The sequence below is a fragment of the Patella vulgata genome, chromosome 4, assembly GCF_932274485.2.
Source record: "Patella vulgata chromosome 4, xgPatVulg1.2, whole genome shotgun sequence".
NCBI classification, from domain to species: Eukaryota; Metazoa; Mollusca; class Gastropoda; family Patellidae; genus Patella; species Patella vulgata.
The window spans coordinates 21,954,049-21,966,739 of record NC_065882.2 but is presented as its reverse complement, the minus strand read 5'-3'; the positions used below and the strand labels follow the sequence as shown (position 1 = coordinate 21,966,739).

Sequence of the window (12,691 nt, the reverse complement as noted above, 5' to 3'; positions counted from 1 at the left end):
GAATTTCAAGGTTCCCAGATTTATAAAGGGTGAAACATTTATTTTGTAATATATTTGGTAGTTTTGAAACTTAATATTTACATATCTTGGCAAAGAATATACAGCAGGGTCAGATGGCAGAGTGAATAAACACATACGTAGATCAATTGGGATTATCTATGAAAGTCACAGGTATGTTTCTTTAAAAAAAAAAAAAAGTGTTCGCACAATTGAATTGTTTATAATTAAAATATACCATATGTTAGTCCCAAAGTGACTTGGTTCATGTCAAGTAGAATTTAAGAGTCATTTCTCTCTCAACTATTATGTGCCCACAATGAAAGTCAGGAATTTTCAGTGCATGGTGAACCACATTACAAATATCGGTAATCATTATCTAGAAACTGCTATACATCCATACCAAAATACAATTTTCTTTTCGTCATTTGTACTATACTATATATCTAAATGATCTGGTATCTATTCATCAATGCTGGTATTCAAACCATCTGCTGTCTCCATCACTTACGTAATCAGCTAACAGAAAATAACTTGGCGAAAATATCCATGTTGATGTAAGAAGAGCATCAAAGTAGCAGAGATATCTTTGCATCACTTGTTCAAAATAGTTTCTGTCCAACAAAAAAGAAACAATACAAGCTCGATCCTTCTGGGTGAATATCAATATGAAGATCTCCCATGGACTATTCAATCATCAACACGTTTTTGAAGGTGACTTTTTATTTTTTTTTAGTACTAACTACTGTATAAATGTTAATTAACATTGGAGACTGTTTTATTCCATTTTTGTCTGAACATGCAGACAACTTTTTGGAGTTCACTACTAATGTCTTTGTTTCCAAGTTTGTCATAAGAAAGAAAATACAAAACAAAAATGCTAGCTGTGTGAATGCCTCCGCATTAATGTCTGCTTCCACTGCGGGTGATATCACAGTCAAGTTGTCTTATTTTAGTATATTCAGCACATGTGTAGGGTCTTTCCTGTGGGATGAAACTGGAGTACTCAGAGTTTAGAAGGTGCTCTTATCTCCAAGCCACATACGATGGTAAGTGGTACTGGTATTAGGTTATTTTAAATGGATCAACATTTAGGACTTGATTTCAAAAGTTAACTTCCACTGGGTAGAATATTTGTGCAGTGAAAGGTTATTAGTTAATTACAATATAGCATAATGAGGAGCAGTGAGGTAGAAAATCACATCACATAAGTTACTAGAACCTATGCAAGTTTGGTCTTCATCAGTCATTTTGATTTTTAAATTTTCAGTGCCACCAAATGAAAGCTGTTGGAGCTGGTATATGAACAGATTTGTTGAATAGAACGAACACTGCCAGATTTCTTTCATAAATGGAAGATTATTCCGGACTGAATAAATAGAATTGGCTGTGCAAAGATGTGAGCACTATTTTACCCACCCACTACATTTTTTTGCATTTTAACTTGTTTTACAGAAATGAACGAATTACCTAGCAAATTTCTCTCTTAATTCTTTTTTACCTTTTCTATCTCAATTTAATGACATTACCAGTTAACTGGATAATTTCCACCTATTTATAGAATTAATCAACAGTAAATATGGTAACTAGTCTATATCTTCCCAAACTATCATAACCTTTGGCACACATAAATACATACTTCACAGACATACATACTCTTCAAAAAAAGTAGGGGATATTCAGAAACAATTCAAAACTGCAGAAATACACTGCTGTTTTTATTAGAGGTAACCCGTGTACATTAATAACAGACCAACTGCCTACACATGAACATAAACAGTTCATATGGGCGGCTCATCCCACGGCCCCATTTCACTCGCAAAGAGATACACTGTCAAAAGTGAAAATGGATGTTTTTGATTTTTGTCTTAATAATGAGTAATTGCTCCACCAATCCTCAGACATTCAGTAATTCGTCACGCCATGCTCTTAATCAACCGTCCAATCACGATTTGCCACGTCAAATTTTTGCAGTGTTGTCGGTTGACGTTGACGTCGCCGAACACGTCTCCCGATCAAATTAAACGTAACACACTAAAGCAAAGATACGCTAAACAGTAAATCTTATGGAAGAACTGATAGAAAAGCAAACATGGACAGGATAAACCAGCAAGCGGCAGTTTTCATCAACCCTTCCTTGAAGTGTCAAATTTGACAATGAACCCCTTCGACGTGTATGGCGCTATTGCGTGTCGCACATGCAGCTCAGTGGTTCTGTTGATTATTATTATTATTTTTTTTTTGGGGGGGGGGGGGGGTCTTTTCCTGAATATCTTATATCTCAGAATCTAAAGATAGGATATTTCTGAAAATTTGACCTACCCACACAAGAAATCACCGAAATTTACAAACGAAAAAATTAACAATGCATAGTTGTAATAGTTGTAACTTTGTGGGGTTTTTTTTACCAATTTTACTAATTCTTCTTTCTTGGAGTACCTTGAAAAAAAATATTTTTCAAGTGCAATTTTCAATATTTGAATTTCGAAAAATTTTCGCTGTGATTTCATTCATTGTCTTATTAGACACTCAGGTGGTTCTGTCTTTTTGTAATCTTGTTTTATTAGACACTCAGTCTGTTCTTACTTTATTTGGGCATAGTTTGGTGAGTAAAATTCAAGTTACTAATTACCCTTCACAACATCTTTTGCCATATTTTATCTGGTCACCATCTTGTGCAGTTTATCATATTTTCAACAGCACCTTTTAACAAAATAACTTAACACAAGGTAATTTGCTTATTTATTTGACTTGATTTGATCTTTTACATTTAATTCATATACATCTTCAATAAAATTATAAAATAAATAAATGAAGGAAAAGTAGTTTCATCTTAGTAATACTGTAACTTTGTATAATTGATAGGGTTTTGTAAATAAGTTTGGAGTCATATTAAGATTGTATTGTTTTATAGTTCATTTGTTAGCTGTGATGTTTTATCAAAATTGTAGCCTGTGCGAACACCTGTCTTAGGGTATGTTTTAAATATGTTTTGCTAGTAATCCTTTTCATTTTGTTTAATACTTCAAGTATATATATATAAACTATTTCTATGTTTTAATTTAATAGTAATTATTGAATGAAGGATTAATTATTGTAAATATTCTTTTGTATATTTTCAGTGTTTTCATCTTCATTTTCATCTACATTTTCACCATCATTTTCATTGATACTTCTGTGTAAATAAACTGTATTCTTGGGATAAGTGCTTCTAGTAGTCTTCCCGCAACCTGAGGCTGCGGAGATATCTTGCGTCACTCTGGCCCTGCCACATTTAGCTAAAAAAATTTATTTCAAAATAAAGAATCGCCTGTAAACTAAATCTTGATGAGCAGTTACTTTCATGCATTCAGAATGCCCTGATAAAATTTCAAGCCAGTGCGTGTATTGGTTCATCACATATTTATGTTAGAAAATGTGTAGTACCAGTATTATTCAGCAAGAAACTGAAATTTACTTCCACATAAACATCTTTTACCAGTAGGAGAGTGACAACAAACAGATTTAACTATCCACAAAATAGTATCATATAAAAGTCAGTTCTTTGGGTTGACTGGTTAAAAAATGTTTTTGATGGCCCGCTCTTCACTAAATTTGCTACTGGCAAAATGTACACTACAAGGCCTCTAGCATTCTTGTGAATTTATGTGCAAAAAGGAAATAAAATTCTGTATCCACTAGCAAACAAGAATTATTCTAATCTGATAATTAACCAATAATCGGTCAATTATTCATTAAGTCAACATAATTATTTTAATGTTATTTGGATAAAGGGTGGTTGGTTAGCGTGTGCGAGCTGTATCATAAGCTCTATCATTGAGTCAAATGGAGTGGTTTCAATTCCCCAGTTGTACATGACAAGGAGTAGGGTCGCCTGTCCAACCTCATGGGTTTTCTCGGGGTCCTCTCGTTTCCTCCCACTGCTAAAGACCCCCATGCGCAAGCGAATTATTGAAATAAAATTGAACCATGTGTTGGTCCCAAAATGACCTGCCTTGTGTCGAGTGGACGTTAAACCCCATTTCTCTCTATCTCTATTTGGATAAAAATGTATGTGAGTGGATCAATCTGTAATGTTATTTAACACATCTCATGATCTAAATGAAACAGTATTCCTGGCACTGTGTGCTGCATTTTACATTTATAATACATCTCTATAAAGATATGATAAATACATCTAGTGTGACATGTTACCAAGACAACTCATATATAAAATAATGCTAATGACATATAATTTAATAAAAGGCTTGCAGTAAAATATTTAGTATGCTGTATATCTACAATATCATTGATTAAACCTTAAAAAATCTTATCTAAATAACCAGGATTTCTATACACAGGAATAACAGTATTTTAATTACTGTATTATTAATGTGCATATCTGTAGGCCTTTGTGTCCTCATAAATGATGTTTAGGAATGGTGTAATTGTATGGTACACTAGAATCACAACTGGAATGTCTTGGAGTTCAATGATTATCTTCTAAAATTACATTTGATGAAACATCTAGTTTGTCAATGTCAAACTGAACCAATAATAAATTGGGTTAAAGGTGAACTGTTTATAGTGAAAATGTCTACCATATGTTTACTATGAAGCATGAAATTTTAGTAACATGACACTCTACTGACAGTATTCAGTAGCATCATAAGTACATGAATGTAGTAACAACTATAGAATATATCCAGTAGCTTTAGTAGATCTATATGGCATATCAACAATTAAGTTTCACAAATATGTTTAGAAACTCACTGGTTTCTGTTATTATTATCAATAAATTAATACAGTTATATAGTAGTAAAAGTTCAGTTTTGATTCTCTTTCACTCTACAGTTATAATTACAACATTTACGTTGTAAAATTGATGTGACATTTACTTTACAGTCAACATTGACCTATAATAGTTCATAAATAGTCATTATGAATACAACAGTCCAATAGTATTAAAATAGGAAACACTAACTTGAATTAACTAATGGATTCATAACAATATTTTCACAAACATATACCACAATTTTAAAGCAATTCAAAATTTATCATAAATATACACAACAAAAATGTATATTTACCCCAAATTAAACAGGCATCATGTAAGATTTACATAAAGAGCTGTCCGTTCTCGCTATAATATTCCAAAAATAGATTATGCAAAATGAATATTATATTGAAAACTTTTTTCAAATTACTTTATTTTGAGCGTTGAGAGTTGATAATAGGCAGATTTAGCTCTTACATAATGCCTGTTTAATATATATAAAGAAGGTTTAGATTTAGAATGTTTATTCAGTGTCACAAATATCCACTACATAAATGTATCTTCACCACTAGTTAATATACACTACTTCTACGTCAGGAATGTTACACTACACAAATGTATATTCACCAGTAGTTAAAGATATGTATAGTTAAGATTGTAATAAAGAGAATTTCAGTCCAATTACTTTATTCTGAATGAAGTTTTCACTGTTGGAAGTTTGGACTAGAATTAATAAAGCATCTATTGTCTCTGCACCGTCTCCAAGAATTGCTCATTGGCAGACAATAACTCTGTCCACATATTCTCAATTATCAAGTAACATTTTCAATGCCTACGGTACACTCAACTGTCAATCCTTTCACCGCCAGTCCCCGGGAGTGACGTCAGTTTTTATCCCTACTCCTTGTCACATACAACCGAGGGAATCGAACCACGCTAACTGACTCAATAACAGACCTTATGATGCAAAACGCACACGCTAACCCTATGGAAAGACTTGCAATAGATACATTTAGCTCTTAACTAATGTATCTTTAATATACACTACTTCTACTTAAGAATGGTAATAGCTTAAGAATGTGTATTCACTATCACAAATATACACTACATAACTTGCCATAAATATATATTCATCACTAGTCAATATTCAAAACCTAAGAATATTTTTTCACCATCAAAAATAGACTAGATAAATGTATATTCACCACTATTATCAATTAATATTCTTTAGTAGCACTATTTTTTGGTTAAAAATGTTATCTCCATCTATCTACATGTTCATATCATTTGCACAGTCATTAAAACACCTGTTACATAAATGCATACATGTCCTGGTCGGTATATGAAATATATAGTGTTTCTTTTTGTTCTTATATGTACATAAATATAAATAATCACTTTGTAAATATTTCATTTGTATATTAATCCTTATTAACCATGCACTAATCATGAAACTCACACTACCCAGTACCAACTACAATGTAGCATTGTTCACTATTATTACATGTAAATATTATATTCATCATTACACTACATAAAAAGTAACTTTTTTTATCTTTAAATCTACACTACTTATTAATAATATAATTCATGAATAATCATACATCAGCAAAATGATAAATTCAATTCCATTAAACATACATTATGCAAGGGCTAAATCTGCCTATTGCAGGTCTTTCTTTAGGCCTGAAATGTTTTCTAAATTATTAATTAGACATTAATTAACTAGACCATAATCAGCTCTCGATGGCATCAGATTTCTCCGATATTAAATAGATTAGAATGGTTCAGCCATATTTTTTATTTAATTTAAAAATGGAGGAGCGAGACTTAGCTTCGAACAACCAGTACGGTGGTTGAATTATTGCATATGTCTTGCCAAAGCTTCAAAGGCAATATCTTCGCTCGCAATAGATTAATTTGAATGAATTTTCAAATTATTCATTTTACATTATCTATTTTCGAACTATTATATAGCAAGAATGGCTAGCTCTTTATCTATATCTTACATAATGTATCTTTAATGGTCCTTCATAAAACTATGGCATTTCTATTTTCATCTTTATTGTATATTGGGGCATTAAATTTAAGAACTGCTTAACTCCAAATATTAGTATTTCAAAATACTTTTTACACTGGTCTAGAAATTCGTGTCTTGTTCTCATTCAAATATATACATACAAATAGTTCACTCACACTATAAAAAGTATGATAGTTTAAACTTTGACTTAACTCCTTTACTTTTCACACAACAAATAAAGAAATGCTGAAAATAGTTTTTAGAAGTAGAAACCACAAAAATCCAGATAATAATACTTCATAATGCTTCTACAATCTGGAGAGTGATCATGGTAGTATAGCCCATCAATTTTCCCCACAAAACAAATTATGAATATTGGTGTTATTAAACAGTATGAAAGCAATAATCCTATAAATTGATAAACGGATTCTTAATAATGGTTGAGAAGAGGATCATGAAAATTAGCACAGATTTTATGTACATGTAGTACGAAAAGACTATTAGAAATTTCTTAATACACCTACCCAACCCCTTTATTAAAAACAGTATCATCCTGTATTGATTGTAACATGTTTTAGTGTGTATTCTTCCATATTCATGTAATTACAAAAACATGTTTCTAGATATAAATGCTCCAACAAGGCATACATTTACTCATAAAATAACATGTTTTATAAAGTTAAATGTTTGTTTTTCTACAATGACAATCGCAGATAGAACATTTACAAGCCAGAACCCACAAATTAGTTCCCATACCAGCTATTCTTCTATAAATCGTTCCAAGCTAGGCAGTAACATGATAACCATAATATACTTGGTTACAACATGCCATCAACACAAGGCAAATAGAGCAAAGTCTATGGTAACACATGTATTCGCTAGCACATATAACATGCACTTCATCTTATCAACCATTTTCAATCTCTGTCTGTGCAATATTGATAATTAATAAAAAAATCTAATAAGTAAAAATGGAAGAGATAGAGGGTTAACACCTACGATGACCACTAGCTTATATTGGAACTAACATATGGTAGACAATTATGGGATTAAGCCTTTGAATCATAAATGTCAGATCCGCAATTCAACTTACACTATTTGGCCAACCCCACCCTCAGCTCCGATTTGAACTTGGACAATTAAAACATGAACCTTATAGGGTCTATGATTAAAACAATTCATTGTCACTCTACATTACTTAAAACTTTAATGTAGCCAATATAGATGAATAGATCACAGATCCCCAACAAAACAATTAAAACAATCACTCTAGATAATTTGATATATGCATGCTGAAAGGATTTATAAGTAGGCTAACTAGGCTAACTGAGACTGTATGAAAATTTGGAAACATTTATTATAGCATGATTATAACAAATAGACATTTAAAATATTAAAATAGCCATAGGCCAAGAGAAAATAACTATTTCATAAGAATCTTCAGTATTTTATTTGATATTTTTTTTTTTATAAATTTCCTGATGAAGTCTCCTGCACGTTGGTAGATTACACATTTTATGCGAACTAAAATTGCAATGAATAGGCAATATCTTATTCATTTGTGTGTTAATTTATGAGGTTACTTACATAGTATATAATACATATACATGTATTAATTCTTTTCATATTATCATGTGCACTTGTTGATTCATTCTTGGCAGTTGGAATTTGATATAGAAGTTGGACATAGTGCCGCTGCCCGGGCAAAATTTCCCCTTATAGCACACTGTATGGCGTATGCCCGTCTTCATTAGCTCAGTATAGCAGCAGAACAGTAGGTCGTTAAACCCTATTTCATTTCATTTTATTTTGTTGATTCGATTACATTCTAAAACTCTTTAACAACATTAGGACTTTTTCAGAAGGGTATCCCTGACACCTCATCACTTGGTTAAATGGTGTAGTGCTACCTAATTTGAAATACAGGTCATGTTCCAAGTGGGCAAAGATAGGAACTGTAATAGTTCCTTTAGGAACTGTCTCTGGGCGGAGGATGTCCTCTGACATATATAGCTGCAATATGAAAATACGGTGAAATATTGCTCTTCCCACCACTGTTCTCATGCTATTTTGGAGCTCTTACCTTCTATTTTTCACCGTGATTCTTTATGATTTGCCTAAAGGAATCATTGCTCACAATATCCGACAACAATTTATAATAATTCAACACCATTTTCAACTCGAATTTAGCGATTAAATAAATATGCGGTCTGCGCATGTTTAAGTCTCGTAAGGCTGATCAGTTCAAACGTATTTTGTGTATGTTTTTAATCGCAGAATTCTGCTTGAAAATAGTGTTGAATTATTATAAATGTGTGTTATCTGCGGCAAGAAATGATTCCTTTGACGAATAAAGAAGAATCACGGTGAAAAATAGTCGTTAGAACAGAGGTGGGGAAGAGGGTATTTTTATACTGCAGCTCTAGAGACGGATAGGAACTGTCAGTGGACATCGTCCACTAGAGACAGTTCCTAGAGGAACTAGGACAGTAAGTACCATAATCCAATAAATTTGTTCTGCAAATAGAATATAAGATGACGGTCCTCACCTATATATTACCACGTAGTGTGACGTAGCTTTTCCGGGCAGAGATTTTTTTATCGGCGCGCCCATGCATAACGACTCCACGTTGGCTTATCTATCGGAAAATGGCTGAATCCTGGACATGACGATATTGTGTCATCATATTGTTACCGAATTAAGCTACCGTTGTTCATTATTCCACATAACACAGCACTTGTTGTTTATGCTAGTCAATAGACATAATGCATTGGCAGACCAAGCGCTTATACTGAATTATAGTTTACAGAAAAGAAAAGAATGACAACGTCCTTAAACTACGTTCTAAGAATAAGTTAATTATACTTTTAAGAAAGTGCAGTTACGGACACATGGCTCGTGAATAAAAAAATGTCAACATACATTTTGCCCCAGTCAATAAATAGTTATATAAATGCATTACTTGGCCAAAGACGGGGGTAACATTCTAAAACGGTACTAGTTACGGTACCAAAGTATTGGCAAAATAGAATAAATGAAATGCTTACCTTCGTGTACACCTCGGCCATAGATAATTCCGTTTCTAAAACCATGACACCTATTCCAAACATGGCAAAAACTAAACAGTAATCAGAAATCTTCTTCCTTTTCTCGTAAAGTTCCTTTCGTTTCCCTAAACGGTAGCCGACATTTTTTTGTCGTGCTTTATGTTGTGTTTTGTCTTCTGTGTATTTTTGGTACTCGCTTCCACCCCCCACCAACGCTACACCAGCCTCCTCCGTTGAAGTATAGCTCATTTTAGACGAAGTTGGCAGAGACTGCAGGGAACACGGTTTTTGTAATTGCTTGAACGGACCAATCGTCCCGTTTACTCTCATGTAATCGGCGCCTATATCGGACAGCACCGATTCCTTAGCCCTATGTTTGGCTGCATCGTCTTTGCCAATAGACTCATCCTGTCGCCCTTCGTCGTCACTTATTTGATGTAGTATCCTTGGTCTTTGGTTAGCTTTCATGGTGTTTGTATCCGTTGTGGCTGTTGATGGGACAGTGACAGGTATAGATAGAGGTTTCAACATATGATTGTCACTGTTGTAGCCGTGTTTCTGAGCCAAGTTGTTGTTGGAGTGGGGAAAAGAATAGCTTTGTAACTCAATGTCTGGTGAGGTATATCCCTGATTTACGTTCCCATCTTTATCTAGTGAAGTAATATACGGTAAAATCACCGAAGGTAAATGTTCTGTTCTTTCTTCCATTCCATCTTGTATGGACGGTATTTTGCCGTCGACATGTTGACTATTGCGCGCGCGAACTGACAGTGATCGTCTGCTAGCTGGTTGCAGCTGTTCGGTGGAATCAATCCTAGTCTTTTGATTGGCCGGTTCCACCATGACGACAAACGGCATAATTATTCAAATCGGCTAGTTCTCTAATCTGTTATCAATCAATAATAAATGCTCACGGTGATTTGAATAATGCGAGTCCGTCTAATAAAGCTACCACATACAGAAGAAAACATTTTCATTGTGCTTGTACATTTCATAATTCAATTTGTGGATGATGGCACATCCATTATGTTGGGATTTTATCAACTGCATATTGCAGGAATTTGTCCATGACGAAGACCAAGTAGCAGAAAAACAAGAATCTGACCAAAATCAGTAAATCCGACGATTTAAAATTATCTGTTAAATTGTGAGAACGAAATAATTAATATTTTGACTGTCTTCAAGTTTTCTGAGTTGGAGAATTCACATATTAGTAATAATTGTAATATGACGATTTATCTAATTTTAGAGGTTAGGCTATATTCTAATTGAAAAACGGATTAAAACTATATTTACATTTTAAAACAAACCATATACCAATACTAGGTTAATGATAAATCGGAAACATTCCATTCAGGTTCGCCAGTTATTTATTACTTTTCACAGCCGATTGGTTTTATTTATATTATCAATATATTTATTCATGTAAAGCATATTGTAAGCAGATTATGGCTTTACCTTTAATTAATTTTATCCTGGCTGAAGTCTTATTTTACCATTAGGAAGTTTGTTATTCATATATAACTTTAATCATTATTTACTTATAATTATGGGGTTATCGAACTTTGATAGTTCAGTTACAAATCGTTAATTCCCATTTAAATGTATTTTTATTTCAATGCCATATATAGCATTAAAACCAGTATCCTTTCCGCAAGTTTATTAAACGGGGTAACTTATTATGAATGTTAAGATAGATTGATTACATTTATTTTCTGAGTGAGAGTGATTATGTCTCTTCAAAACCACTTTAAAACCGTCAAAGGAATATTTTTGTCAAAAAGTATCCATTGACTTCACAACAAAAATACATTCGCCAAGTTCGAACACAAGGTATTATCTACTACGTAACGTGATCATGTTGGTCGATTTGATTCTTTAAAACATTGTTAACACTGTGCCTGAATTCTGGTAGTCCTTTCATTAAAACACCGTCGTTTAATATACAGGGCCTCGTGCACAATAAAACGTAGCATATGTGGAGGAGAGAGCGTTTGAAAACTAGACGTTATGCTGCTTTTTTTTCGATCTGTTATTTTCTATTCTGTGAAGGACACGTATTAACCTGAAACACAAAAGAATCCATTAAACTACATCGTCCTAGGTTATCACCAGTATATCATTAAAATAAAATTGACTAGGATTAACTACCATTTAGACCAAACAATCGAACTTTTTATTCTATTTAAATTTACCATATAAGACTTGTAGACATTTAACACTTGGTTCTGTGCTTGACAGAAAGTGATCCACGCATCGTTTTTTTTTAAATGGACGTTTTACGATGTCTTTATAGCCTATACACACATACAGGTCTTAGAGATAGACGGAACATTCATTGTTGGGCCGTGATACAGATTTCCAGATACATTTAAACAAGGATGAAATTTTCAACCAATCGAATAAATCTAAGAAAATAATTAACCGACAAATCCCAAACTATCTTCTGTATAAATCAAACGTGTTTACCAGTTTTGAAAACATTGCTCTTTATATCTGGCAAGATATTAACGGAAATTTTGAACTATATGTAAAACTATTTATAAAAATTCGTAGAGAAACAAAGACTTCATAACTGTTGTTTAACATTCTTACTCGTGTCATCTTCAATTTAGTTTTTTGCTCATCCAACCTGTAGATTTGTTTACTAATATTTCTAGTGGTTAAAATACCAGGTTATATATATTGTATAATTTATAATACAAACCAGACAGCATTTCAGTAAGACAAAATGATGATAACCATATGTGCTCTCTAAAATGACGAGTAAATTGTTGTAATTTCCCCCAAAAGACAAAAGGTATACCGCTATATACCCTCAACACGGTTAACGCGTTATTAAGGCGAACATTGGGCGATAATCGATATCG

At 33.0% G+C, this 12,691-nt stretch overlaps 1 protein-coding gene across 5 annotated transcripts in view; it reads right to left on the bottom strand.

The window, feature by feature from the left end:
- LOC126818092 (small conductance calcium-activated potassium channel protein) overlaps positions 1–10,929 on the bottom strand; it is a 112,422-nt gene extending 101,493 nt beyond the window's left edge. For all 5 annotated transcript variants that reach the window (XM_050545282.2, XM_050545284.2, XM_050545283.2 and 2 more), the window contains exon 1: positions 9,822–10,929. In XM_050545282.2, coding sequence (XP_050401239.2) covers positions 9,822–10,679 — 858 coding nt within the window. In that variant the 5' untranslated portion in view covers positions 10,680–10,929. The remainder of the gene's footprint in view (positions 1–9,821) is intronic.
- Between the last annotated feature and the right edge of the window lie 1,762 nt (positions 10,930–12,691).